This window comes from Mobula birostris, chromosome 10, assembly GCF_030028105.1.
Source record: "Mobula birostris isolate sMobBir1 chromosome 10, sMobBir1.hap1, whole genome shotgun sequence".
Classification (NCBI taxonomy): domain Eukaryota; kingdom Metazoa; phylum Chordata; class Chondrichthyes; order Myliobatiformes; family Myliobatidae; genus Mobula; species Mobula birostris.
In genome coordinates, this window is record NC_092379.1 from 34,778,886 (window position 1) to 34,793,440 (window position 14,555).

Consider the following 14,555-nt stretch of genomic DNA (forward strand, 5'->3'; position numbering starts at 1 on the left):
AGGAAATTGATGCAGTCTAGGAAAACCGGATTTTTTTTTTGCTTGACCAAAGCTCTGAGACAGTATCATTACATGAATGTCTGAAATCACTTTGATAACTACATTCTAAAACACAAGTTTACGGAATTATGGTGTTGTCATGCAATGACAAGAAGGGAAATGTGGAAATATATTCGAAAATTTGAGGTTTTAATAAATTTAATCTTGTAACGTGGCAAAATGGAAACTGCATAATCCCACAGTGCTTTTCTATGAGCGAAGAGTGGATGTGACTAGAGGCTTGTAATATCTTGATCTCTGTTCATTGTGTAATTAACGGGAGATTCAAATGTGGATTGAAGCTGCTGAGTAGCCTACCTGCAGAACAGAAAATAGGCAAAGAATAACTTGAAATCTTGATTTTAAAAAGGGAACTTTGTAAATTGTAAAGCAGTAGCAGCCTGCTATTCATGAGAATTGGAGATGTTTCTCCTTGCAAGTAATAATCATCTCTTTGAACAGATCCACTGTGTTTTTTTGGTTCTTTGTTATAAGACCTAGCGAAAGGTACACGACAATACCAATTTTCAAGATAATTATGGTGAAATAGAAGTGGCCCAAGTGACGCCGATTGAGTGATCTGTCACTTTACTGTCTCCGAGGGTATTTTTGAGGCTTCGGGCGAAGCTTAAGTTTCGAGGCCAAGAAGCCTGGAGACAGAGCGAGAGCTCATTATTGACTCTATTTCTCGCCGGGCTCGACGACTAATGCGTCGAGGAAGTTTGAAATAATTCAGCGCCGTCAATAGCCTCACGTTCGCTTCTGCAGAAGGAGGTTTCTGCTCGCTTTTGTCGGAGGTAGGAATCTGCATGCGACGGTCTCTCTCCCTCTCGCTCGGTGTTCCCGGAGGAAGATCCATGCGCTCGAATGGCCCCTCTCGCTCCTTCGATGATGCCATGGGATGGTGCTGGACTCCTGGGTCTTTTGCAAGGTTTATCTACGGGGTTTGGGGACTCTGTATTTCACGTTATGACGTATTTCTGGTTTCTTGTCGCTCTTTTTGTTCCTGCTATTTTGTGCTATTTTGATCGGGGCGGTCTTCAGATAACGACCGGCAGTGCGCTAAATTGAACTGAAGTCACTGAACTGCCTATGTTGGACTCTGTCCGTTACTTTGTGAGTTGGTATTTCATATTCTTTGTTTTCGTTCGTTTTTTTCCTTCCGCCTGCGCGAATTGTATGCTTTCTGGATTTTTTTTTTTTTTTGCCCGTTGGTGGAGTGTGGGGAGTGACGTTCTTTGAACGGATTTCATCGTTCTCTTTGTTTAGTGGGAAGACGAATCTCAGACTTGGTGTTCGAGGGATATGCAGGTTCCAGTTAAGTGTAAGAGGGAAATACGCAGCAGGTAAAGGCAGAAAGGAAATACGGTGATTATACGGAATGCAAGGAACCACTTAAGAAGAAAATACTAAGGAGTAAGGGGCTGAAGCGTGCATCAAGCTTCAAATTCCTTGGTGTCCACATTTCCGATGATCTCACCTGGTCCTTGAACTCCTCCATCCTGATCAAAAAGGCGCAATAGCGCCTTTATTTCCTGCGGAGCATCAAGAAAACTCACCTCTGTCCCAGGATACTAACGGACTTTTTCCGCTGTACCATTGAGAGCATATTCACCAACTGCATCTCAGTGTGGTATAGGAATTGTCCCGTATCGGATCGCAAAGCACTCCAGCGTGTGGTGAAAACTGCCCAGCAAATTATCGGCACCCAATTGTCCACCATTGAGAACATCTACCATAAACGCTGCCTGGGCAGGGCGAAAAGCATTATCAAGGATGCATCTCACCCTAACCAGGGACTTTTTACTCTCCTCCCATCCGGTAGGCGCTACAGGAGCCTCCGCACAGGAAGAGCTTCTTCCCTGAGGCTGTGATACTGCTGAACCTCACATCACAGTGCTCAGCAGTATTGCACCCATATTGTACTGTCTCAGTACTTCTACATTTGGGTGCTGTAGCACTTACTTTTTATTCGCTGTTATTTTGTAAATAATACTATTCTTCTGCACTTCTGGTTAGATGCTGATTGCACTTCATTGGCTTTGTATCTGTACTCGGCACAATGACAATAAAGTGAATCTAATCTAACCTAAAGGAAGGCCTGGGATTGTTCTGGTAGATAAAGTGAATGGGAATCCTAAGGGCTTCTACAGATATATTAGTAACAAAAGGGACCAAAAGGACGAACGGCCTGGTCATCGATGCTTGGCACCAAAAGAAATAGGGGAGATCTTCAAAGGATTTTTTTTTTGCATCTGCATTTACTCGGGAGACGGACTGTGGACTGAGGCAAAACACTGGTGAGGAGCACGTACATGGATTGCATAGTCATAAAAAATACAGCACAAAACAGACTCCACGGCACATCTAGTCCATACGGAAACTTTAAACTGCTGTCTTCCATCGAACTACTATAGTCCTCCATACATCAAACATCGCTTAAAAGCAAGCTCACATGTACCATTTTTGCTGGCAGCTTTTTCTACACACTCTCGACCCTCTCAGTGAAGAAGTTTCCCCCCATGCTTCCCTTAAACTGCTCACGTTTAACCCGTAACACATGACGTCTGGTTGTAGTCCCACACAACCTCCGTAGAAAAGGTCTGCCTGCATTTCCCGTATCCATTCCCCTCATAATTTTGTATACCTCTATCAAATCTCCTCTCAGTCATCTACGTTCGAAGGAATTAGTTCCAAACCTATGAATTCTTTGCTTATAACTCAGGTCCTTAAGACCTGACATCCTTGTAAATTTTCTCTGTACTTATTTACATCTTCCTTGTAGGAAGGTGAACAGAACTGCACACAATGTTCCAAATTAGTCCTCAACAACCTCTTATTCAACTTTAACATTACTTCCGAACTCCTACAGTGTTTTGATTTACGAAAGGCCAATGTGCTAAAGGTTTTATTCACGACCCTATCTACCCGTGACGTCACTTTCAACGGATTACGAATTTATATTCCCAGATCTCTGTTCTACCACGCTCCCGAATGCCCTACCGTGCACAGTGTAAAATGGTTTGTCCTACCAACTGCAACACTTCACACTTGTCTGCATTTAATTCCATCTGCTATTTTCAGCCTATTTTTCCAGCTGATCCAGATCCCTCTGGACACCACGATAACCCTCCTCGCTGTCCACTACACCCGCAATCTTGCTGCCATCCGCAAATTTGCTGATCCAGTTAATCTCATTATATGATATTGCCTATATAGTTGACAGACAACAACGAAACCAGCACCGATCCCAATGGCAGTCCACTAGTCAGCGGCCTCCAGTCAGAGGCAACCAACCATCTACCACCGCTCTCTAGCTTCTTCCATAAAGCAAGTGAATAATCCAATTTACTACCTCATCTTGAATCCCGAGCGACTGAAGCTTCTGGGGCACTCTGCCATAGAGGACCTTGTTAAAAACCTTGCTAAACTCCATGCAGAGAACACTCCCTCCTTTGCCTTCATCCAATTTCCCAGTAATTTCCTCGAAAACATCTAAAAGATTGGTTAGCCATCAACTACCACACACGAAACCATGTCGATCAGGTCGTGTCTATCTAAATACTTTTATATCCGGTCCCTTATAATACCCTGAAATAACTTTCTCACAACTGATTTTAGAATCGATGGCTTACAATCTCCTGGCTTATGTTTACGGCCTTTCTTAAAGAAAGGAACGACACTGGCTATCACCGGATCCCTGGGGTACCTCTACTGTTGCTAAGGCTGATTGAAATCTCTATTTGCCTTCCGCAGGGCCCAGGAGAATACCCTGTCAGCCCCGGAGATTTATCTATCCTGATTTGTCCCAGGACGGCAAACACCTCTTCCTTGTAATCTGTATGGGGCTCATGAAGTTGATGCCGCTTTGCACACTTCTGTAGTCTCGATGCCAGTCTCCTGATAAGATCTCCACCATGTCTTTTGGCTTCACACATGTATTACCATTCTGATCTTTCAGAGGTCTAATTTTGTCATTTGCAATACTTTTGCTCCTAATACACCTGTAGAATCACTAAGGATTATCCTTCACCTCGTCTACTAGGGCCACTTCATGCCTTTTTTTAGCCCTCCTGCTTTCTATCGGAAGTGCTCTCTTACATGCCGTACACACCACACGCATCTCTTTCGTTCCTACCTGCCTACACCTGCTATGCGCCTCCTTTCTTCCTTAACCAGTGCGTCAATATCTCATGAAAACCGAGGTTCTCCATACTTGTTCTCTTCACCTTTTATTCTGACAGGTGAAGCTTTGCACTTTCGAAATTTCAGTTTTGAAGGCGTCCGACTTACCAAGAATACCTTTGCTAGAAAACTGCCTGTCCCCATCGATACTTGCCAGGTACTTTCTGATACCGTCAACATTGCTTTTTTCCCTTCCAATTTAGAATCTCAGCCCGTGTACAAGTCCTAACCGTTTTGCATATTTACTTTGAAACTAATGGCATTGTGATCTCTAAATGCAAAGTGTTTCCAACACAAACTTATGTCACCTGCCCCGTCTCCTTCTCGAATAGTAGACCGAGTATCACACATTCTCTCGTTGGGATTTCTATGAATGATTAAGGAAGCGTGCCTGAACACATTTGACAAACTCTATCCCGTCCAGTCATTGTACAGTGTGCGAGCCCCAGTCAATATGTGGAACGTTAAAATCACGGACTATAACAACCTTATGTTTCTTGCAACAGTCTGCGATCTCTCTGCAAATTAGTTCCTCTAAATCCCTCGGACTGTTGGGTGGGCTGTAATTTAGCCTCATCAACGTGGTCATAGCTTTCATATTTCTCAGTTCCACCCATAACGCCTCACGAAACGGGTTCTTCAGTCTGTCCTGACTGAGTATTGCAGCGACGTCATCCCTGATTCGCAACGCCCCAACTGCCGTAAAAACTCAAAGAAGAAGAAGAAGAAGAAGCAACGCCACCCCTTCTTTAATTCCTCCCGCCCTGTCACGTCTAAAACAACGGAACCCCGGAATACTGAATTGCCAGTCCTACCCCTTTTGCAGCCCAGTTTCACGAATGGCCACAATATCATAATTCCAGGCGTTGATCCATACTTTGAACTCATCCACCTTTGCATCGACGCTTCTTGCATTGAAATATACGCAGATCAGGACATTAGTGGCAGCACGCTCAAGCTTCCGATTACTGACTTTGTCTGAGGTCTTACCAACATCTGTGTGCACGAACTCTTCACTAACTGTTCTGTCACTTTGGTTTACATCCCTCTGCAACTCTATTTTAAGACCTTGACCTCTGGCTCTTCACCCTACTACTTAGGAGTGGTGAGGACCCGATCCGAGATGTCCCAGACACTAGCATTCAGGAAGCAATATGCCATATGGGTACCTCGCTGTCACCCAAAGAACCTCTTTTGTGTTCCCCTAATTAACGAATCCGCTATCACCTCAGCTAACTTTTTCTCCCATCTCTCCCTGCCGAATCGTAGAGTCAGACTCCCGACCGCTGTGACCTTCCTCTGATAGGTAACCACCACCACCACCCCGCCTCTAATAACAATATTATCCGTAGTGGTATATCTGCTGATGAGGCGATGGCCACAGAGGTACTCTGGACTGGTGAAGAGGAGGTGATGCTGTCATGAGGAAAAATTCTCGTGGGAAGTACAGACGCTTGTTATGGCCGCTCCTTGAACCTTGTGGGAGGCTGGTTCAGAAACTGCATGGAACATGGCAGAGATACCACTGGTGAAGTGCCAGGGGACTACAGGATGGGGAATGATGTTCAGCTTTTCAATATATGCCAGGAAATTATAGGTCATACAGCCTGCTTTCAATAGTGGAAAATTATTGGAGGATATTGGAAAGGACCGGATATATGAGTATTTGGACAGACTTGGCCTACTTGGGAATAGACAACATAGCTTTGTGCGTGGTAGCTCGTGTCTGACCAAATTTATAGTTTTCCCAGGAGCTGATCAGGGAAGCTGATGAAGTGGACGTTGTCTACACGGACTTCATTCAGGACTTTGGACAGGGCCCGCACGGGAAGCTGGGCAAGAGGTTCAGTTGCCTGGCATTCAGGATGAATTAATAAATCGGTTTCGTCATTGTCTTAGCAGGAGAAGCCAGAGAGTGGTAGTCGAAAGATGTCTCTCTGATTGGCGGCCTGTGACTAGTGTTGTACTGCAGATATATGACAACGTGATGCAATGGATTAACAGCTTTGCGGATGCCACCAAGATGGGGGATATAGTGGACAGCGAGGAAGGGTAACAAAGCTAGCAGCGGGATCTGGATCACCAGGAAAAAATGGGCTGCGTAATGACTGATGGAACTTAATGTAGACAAGTGTGGGGTGTTGTAATATGGAGACAAAACTGAGTAGGAGTTACACAGTGAACGGTAGGACACTGCAGAATGCGATAGAACTGAAGTAACTAGGAATACAGGTCTGTAATACTTAGAAGGTAATCTCGCAGGTACATACAGTCATAAAGAGATTATTTGGCACATTGACCTTCATAAATTAGAGTACATTACTGAGTACAGGCCTTTGGATGTTATATTGAAGTTGTATAAGAATTTTGTTGTGTTGGGAGTATTGTGATATGCTTCTCATTATCTTATAAATTTCCATCAGGTCTCCCCACATCCTCGGCTGCTCCAGAGAAAATAGTTCTTTTGTCCAATTTTTACCTGTTTCATATGTCCTCTAATTCTATACTGCTTCCTCGTAAACTTCTGCATGCACTCCAAAGTTTCGACATCCCAACTATAATGGGACGATCAGAAGTGAATATGATATTACAGATGATGCCTACTACTGTTGCATGAGGCTCAAAGGATCTCAAAGTTTCATTTATTATCAAAGTATACAACTCTAAGATTCTTCTTCCCCAGATATCCATGAAACCAAGGACGGGAACACGATCATCAACACCCTCCCCCGCTCGAAACGCAACAAGAACATCGTTCCCCAAATGCTCACCCCCGCACAAAAAAACGAAAAATAAGGGGCGAAAAGCACTGAATAAATAAAAAAAAACATGACTGAAGGCAGTCCATAGACCATGGTCCAAATAAATATTCATATCCATATCCAAAACGCATAAAACCTCGGTACCATTCGCCGGACAAAGCGACAGGCCACACAGGCTCCTCTCTCCGGCAGCAAAGTGACCCCTCCAGCGATCAGAAGGCAGGCACACCGCGCTCACCTTCCACATTCGGCTCGATAGGTCAATCTACCTTGTCGCTTCAATTGGCGAACAATGGAAGCTTTAATCGGCGAAATGTAGTCAAACACCCGCTCCGCACTCCACCCCCCAATCCCCACAGCCTTCTCACCTCGAGGCTCGCTGCCTCCCGGAGCCTCTCTGACACCGCAAAGTGCTGGATCACCTAAACAATCTCCAAACTGTAAATCACAGTCTCCAACAATCCGAGAAATGCATTCAATACGAAAAGCAGACATAAATGACATACAAGAAGTGAAATATATAGTTTCGTGTTTATTCAGAAGAGATCGACAGTGGGAGCTTCGTACGCAGGCGCCAGCAGAGAATCGTGATACTTGAGCTCAATTCTTCGGCAATAAAGGCAATACTTAGCACAGTACAGTACCTACGGCCCACAGTGTTGCAATGTTATACCGACTCTAAGATCAATTTAACTCTTTCTCCCAATATAGCCATCCAGATGTTTATCATCATTGTACCCATCTAAGACTTCATTAAATGACTATAATGTAGCTGCCTCTATCACCTCCTGTTGCAGGGCATTCCAACACTCACAAACGTCTGTGTAAACAGCTTATCTCTGGCATCCTTCCAATACTTTCAACCAATCCCATTAAAATTATACCCGCTCGAATAAGCTATTTGCGCCCTGGGAAAAAGTCTCTTCTTATCCAATCGATCCGTGCATCTTATCCTCTTATATACAAGATCAGGTCACCTCTTATAATCTATCTGCCAGCAACCACAAAGCTCAAAGTAAATTTATCATCAAGGTAGATGTACGTATGTCACAATAACAACTCTTGCGTTCATTGTTTTCTGGCATGCTCACCAAATACATAATAGAATAATAACCACAATAGAACCAAGGGTAGACCACAAAAATTGGATGTTCAATCAGTGTGCAAAAGACATCAAACTCTACAAATAGAAAAAGAAAGAAATAATAATAATAAAGAAAGAAAGAAACAAACAATAACTATTGAGAACATAAATTCAGAGTCCTTGAAAATGAGTCCATAGGTTACAGGGCCATTCCAGTAATGGGGCAAATGAAGTTGAGTGAAATTATTCCCTTTGGTTCAAAAGTCTGATGGTTGAGGGGTAATAATTGTTCCTGAACCTGTCTGTTCGAGTCCTAATTCTCCCGCACCTTCCTGGTGGCAGCAGCAAAAAGGGAGCATGACCTGGGTGATGGGTGTCGCTGATGATGGATACTGCTTTCCTGCGAAAACGCTCCGTGTACATGTGAGAAATGGTGGGGAGAGTTTTATCCGTGATGGACACGGCCGTATCATTGCCTTTTTATAGGTTTTGAAATTCAAGAACATTGGTGTTTCGGCAACAGGCTGTGATACTATTCACTATACATCTATAGAAGTTTGTCAAACTTTTAGATGTCATGCCGAATCTCACAAACACTTAAGGAAGTAGAGGTACTGTCGTGCTCCCTCCGCATTGCAGCACCCCAGGCAGGTCCTAGGAAATGAGGAATTTAAAGTTACTGACCTCTCCGCCTCTGATCCTTCGATGAGAACTGGCTCGTGAACGCTGGCATCCTCATCTTGAAGTCAAAAATCAGCTCCTTGGTCTTTCTATCAACGAGTAAGAAGTTGTTTTCGTGACACCACTCAGACAGATTGCCATTCTCCATGCTATATGCTGATTCGTCATCAGTTTTGATTCGGCCTACACAGTCACACAGTCGCATAGTCAGAGGTATAACGCGAGTAGATCAGGGGGGCTAAGCACGCAGCCTTAGGCTGATGGAGACTGTCCAGGAGATGTTCCTGCCAATTCGAAATAACTGTGGTCTTCAAGCGGTTCTAAATCTGTTGCAGGAAGGAGTTGATATGGTTGATCATCAACCTCTCAGAACACTTCAGTACAGTGTTACTGGACGATAGCAACCTGCTTTGGGCTGCGAACATTCGTGGAGGGTGGAGCGTCCGTGGCGTAAGTAGTGCATGGAGCCCGTGTTGCTATTTCCGAGTAACATTCCGAGCGAATGACAGACTATGTGGGTCTGATACTTCTAAAACAAGCAGTGATCATTACTTTTTTCCTCTGTAATGCCACTGGAGATTACTAACATAATATTTGAATATATCAAGAGACCATTTGGCCAGTTATGTGTCCTCTGCTATTTAATGAGATCAGGTATCATCAGAGCTATTCCATTTACTTCCAAAAAATCTCCGTAAACCTTGTAGTAATTATTATTCAAAATTCTGTTGTACTTGTAACCGAGGCTCCACTGTCCTCTTAGAAAAAGAATTCCGATATGTCACCAATCCAGGGCTATTTTTTTATATATCTTTTTGCAGTCCTAAATGGCTGATCCTTTATGACGGTCAGCTTTCATCCACCATACTCCTGCTTGGGAAACTATTATTTCTATGACAATTCTGTGAGTCCCCGGGAGAGTTTTTCTTTTTTTTTTATGATAAATGAATTCAAAAAAAGGTCCGTGCGTCTCTCCATCACGATGAACCCAAGGTGTCCAGCGCGCTTCATTGGCAATGAGAGTGTTTTTGCCAGCCACAATGAGTAACAGACCGTCGATATCTGTCAGCAAAGGTTAGTTCCACGAATCAGAAAGACTACATCCGAGAAAGATATACAGATAGGAACACGCGTGCCTATTTCTGAGCGGATGCATGAAAAATCAGAACTGATCTAGAAGGCAAACTCACCTTCTATGATCGTGATCTCACCTGTTTCCTAATTCGAATCAACAGATATTTCAAACCATTTATGAATTCCTCTCTGAATTTCGTTTGAGTACCCGCGTAAATACAAGTGTTTGTGCAGCAGCTCAGAAGCTGCGACATATTTCCTGTTTCTTGAAGAATAAACCAGGGGTCGTTGAGATTCGAGCCTGTCGAATAACTATTGTTTGTAAATCTCACGTAAAAGAAATGTACAACATACAGGGTCCATAATACCAAAAAACTTCCAGAGATGGTGAAGAGTAAAACGATTGACTTTCTTCGGCTCTCCATCTCTGGATCGTTTTGCCTGACTCCAGTATTCTGGACCCGCAGTCTCCGGCGGGCTCTGTTCGCCACGAGAATGTTTCTGACAGTCAATGCGTTGAGTGACAACATCAAGAGGAATGGGGCACAGGGGTTTAAAATGCGGTCAATCCAATCAAAAGCTGCCCAGAATAGTTCCGAATAAAAACTTGATTTAATGTTGCAGAACCATGGGTCACCGTCAATTATATATAAAGGTTCATAAACAAAGTACCATGGTATGTTTTTTACACAGCTCACAGCACAGACGGCTGCTATAAGCACACGTGCCATTCTCTCCGTGCAATATTTTGTTTTCCAGTTCTGACAACAAATGGCTACAAAGCGATCGATGGTGAAAGCGACCGTTAACCAAACTGAGCTATCTCTAGCTGCGTATATTAGTGCAATTTTTAGGCTACACACAGGTGTGATGGAGAGGAAAAATACCGGGAAGTAAATGACACTCATCCGGTTTAATATAACCGCTATGATAAGAACCAGGAGATCCGTCACTGCCATACCCAACAAGTATCGAGTAATACATCTAGAAAGACCGCATCTTCCGCGGGACAGGATCACAATTGTCGTTAGATTACCTATTTTAAAGAAAGAAATGTCGATATTAGTAACTTTAGATGTTGCTGCATCTGTACAAAACATAAAAACACACGAAGCTCCTGAACCTTCACAGATGTGGAAGGCTCATGTAAAGCATACGAAGCAGCTGACTGGAACGTACAGATATTTTCTGCCAAATTCAAGAGGAGCGCAGAACTGTCTGCGCAATGTATCATTTACCTGGAACACCTAAAGCTGCCAGGAGTGGGTAGAAAATCGCATACGCGAGGCCCTTTGTTTGTCCATGCATGGTCTCCTAGTTCCGAGGGTGAATTTTTTGATCAACAGGCAACTCTATGTCCGTGATGCAGGAAAGGATTCCTTTATATAAATGACAGAAACTGATAGCAGGACAATTAAATCGCACTGCCCCAGAAACAAAGATAGATTACGTCATCACTCATCCGAGTTGCAATAATGAAACAATTAAATTAACACCCTCAGAGTTTAAGTTTTCCCTAAACTATAAGTAATTTTGCTATTGCGTGTCAACTGCGAACATATACAATCACATTATTGGTCTGATAACCACGTTTGTAAAATTATCCGAACTTTCACATCAATCCATACACTCGCAAACATATGCCCACACGTGTGTATGTGTGTGTGTGTGTGTGTGTGTGTGTGTGTGTGTGTGTGTGTGTGTGTGTGTGTTTGTGCGCGCGCACACACACGCGGGCACGACAGTTCCAAATTTACACTTCAATCCAAATTAGTATGATAAATTAATCTTGGAGTTTCGTCTTCAACTGGTACAGTCGACACCAGGTGATGTCCTTTACTTTCTTGTTGTCTTGTCTCCGCTCTTTTATAACTTCATGGCTCGTTAAACTGCATCAACGGTATAATTCGCAACATATTATGCAAGATTATTCTTAAAGTCTAACTCTTCCGCCAAAAAGTAAAAGGAATAGTTCTTTTGTAAAGCAACAGACAGCGATCTTTTTCTTTGTTTCTCATGCACATAATACTTTCCGCAAATCTCACAGAGGGAAAACAAATTTAAACCTAGAAAGTTATTTCGGATGCTTTACTTTAAATTGATCAATTGAATTAAACTATGAACAGTCACATGATTTGACATTGGCTCTGTGCGGCATTGATCTTCATCTTGGGTCCGCTCTTCCTACGTATTAGCTGAAGGTTACCCATGATCTTCAAAGAGTTGTCTGTTAACATTAAAGGAAGTTCCGCACCTCATTCTCTGCCAGTTATTCTCCATTTTCTCACATCACTAATAAATCAATCACCTCCGAATGTAGGTACAGCAATCATCTCCCAGTTGCGCTGGCTACTATCACGAGAATCCTTTCTCGTCTTTTGTCGTGCACAAGTACATATGCCATGTTTCTATTGGTCAAAATTTCCCCACAATCAACCACTTTTATGGCACCAACCTAATTGACTCGAATAATTTACCCAACTCAATGCATTGGTCCGAAAATCACGCTTCCCATTACGTTCATTGAAAGTGCCGTGGCCTGAATAAGCACTGCCCATTCAAATTTACCAGTCCGCGTTCAGTGATCCTTGGAAATGATTAATTTGAAGAACACTGCTCTCTTTCTAAATTAATTAATTGGGAACACTCGATACTTTCGCTGTGCCGATCTAGCAGCGTTTAAGTATTACGGTAAAATAACTTTAAAGAAGGTACGAAGTGATGCCATTGTCTTGACCAAATGGATGAGAACTGGCCGATGGGCATTAATCCAGATAAATATGAGATGACGAACCGGAAAACATATTTACATGCATGTTATTGAGGGCACAGCAGATCGATGAATTTGCTCAGAAGCAATATGGGATACTGGCTCTCATTAGTCGGGGCTCTCCATATAATAGCAGAGAGATTATGTTTCAACTTAATTAAACATTGTTCAGATTTGTGTAGATGTACGAGATGTTCTTAGCACCGCATCATAGGAAGTACAATATAGTGATGGTAACGGTGAGAGGAGATTCACCAATACATTACCTGAGGAGAGACGGCAGAGGCGATGTCTGATTTTCCCAGAGCACTGTATGCTGAAGGGGAACACGATGGAGTGATGCGAAATTATGCCACCGTAGAGAGCAGGACACGTTTAACAGTATCAGAATTAGATAAAGTAATTGAGCATAGATTTAGGTACAGGATTTACACGGATTTTACTTTTCCTCAGGATAGGATAGAATGAAGTGTCCGTGCAACAACAAAGCAAGACACCGGGTCAATCGCCGTTCTACATTGCAAGGCGACCAGATTCAGTACATTATAAAATAAAATGTTCCTTCCAGAATCGCTTCATCGAACACTTTTGATCTGTCCGCCGCTAAACAGAGTATCTGCGGGTGGCTACCTATTTCAGCTTCACTTTTCTTTCCCATTCTGAACATGGCTTCCTCTACTGGCATGATGAGACAGAGCTCAGTTTGGAAGATTAAAACCTTATCTAGGTGTTAACGTCCAGGTAGTCTGCATCCCTGTGGTATTGTTACATGTCCACAGTTTGGTCACGGGACAGTGGGATGATGTAATTGTCTTATGACCGTGGGGTGATGTTTTGTCACGTGAATGGCATGTTCCCTACGGTATTTAAGGAAGGCGGCCAAAGTGTGACGCAGTTTTAGTTTCTATTTCCAGCATCTGCAGAATCAATTACGTTTGTGGCGACAAAAAAAAAAGGGGAGATTGATAAGTTCGTGGCCTAAGGTAGACGTAGTCAATTTTAGAAAACCTAGCACATTTATTTTTCCTACATTTACGCACTTAGTCTAACGATTATGGAGCATACGGATCCCTTCTTTGAAGAAGTCGGCGTCTTGGACCCCCAGAGGTGGTCCACAGGAAACGTTTGACACCACTCCTTGTGTTAATTTCTTGCTGATTACTGCCCTTTGCTCAGGCTTATCCCCACAAGTGGAAAGATTATCTCTGTAGCGACTCTATCAAAGCTCCATTTCGTTAAAAGACGACCTGATGTTTCTAACCTCAAGAGAAACCGAGTTAGATATATAGAAAATACTGCAGTTGTGCTCCAGGTATCTTTGTTCACGTAACCCCCGTATATCTAGACAGACATATCATTTGTTCTGTGCTGGCAGGCGGCCGCAACATGGCAGCACACTCCGCGAAGGCACTTCACACTGTTGCCTTTGTTTCCTCCCGCATGGATAATACATTTTTGCAATATGAACTAATTGCCACGCCATGAAATATTAATTTTTTGATGTAAACATTGTCTATAACATGACATAAAACATAACGCATAATCAACTGAAACTGCTATATGCTGGTTTCGAAACACTGGTTAGAACTAATTAGACCAGATAGACAGTGGATTTGCATTCCTTCGAAGTTGCGTGATTGGGAAGCCTGCAGAAGATTTTCGAAAAAGTTATACGCCAATGGATTGTGGTAGGAAAATGCAGAATTGGATTCGAGTCTGAGATAGAAGTCGGTTGCGTCATATGGAGTGTTCTTCGCTACCATGTGCTCAGATGAAACAGGCAACATCAGATAATGGCTATCAAATCTAGTTACCGTCATGCAGAAGCTCCAGCAAAGCATGAAATACCTCAGGTCTGGTCAACACAAACTCTGTCAGTGACATTTTAGAGCAACAAAGCAAATGTTGCCCAGAAATATGAGAAATGTCAAGCGATGTTTCCCAGCGATCATTGGTAGAG

General features: G+C 43.1%; 1 protein-coding gene across 1 annotated transcript; it reads right to left on the bottom strand.

Annotated features, from left to right (window-relative positions):
• Window positions 1-667: 667 nt before the first annotated feature.
• Window positions 668-11,133, bottom strand: LOC140203569 (probable G-protein coupled receptor 139). Its single transcript, XM_072269614.1, has 3 exons — window positions 11,064-11,133; window positions 9,963-10,861; window positions 668-976 (listed from the first exon to the last, which is right to left on the bottom strand). The coding sequence occupies exons 1-3, from the start codon at window positions 11,131-11,133 to the stop codon at window positions 668-670; spliced, it is 1,278 nt and encodes a 425-aa protein (XP_072125715.1).
• Between the last annotated feature and the right edge of the window lie 3,422 nt (window positions 11,134-14,555).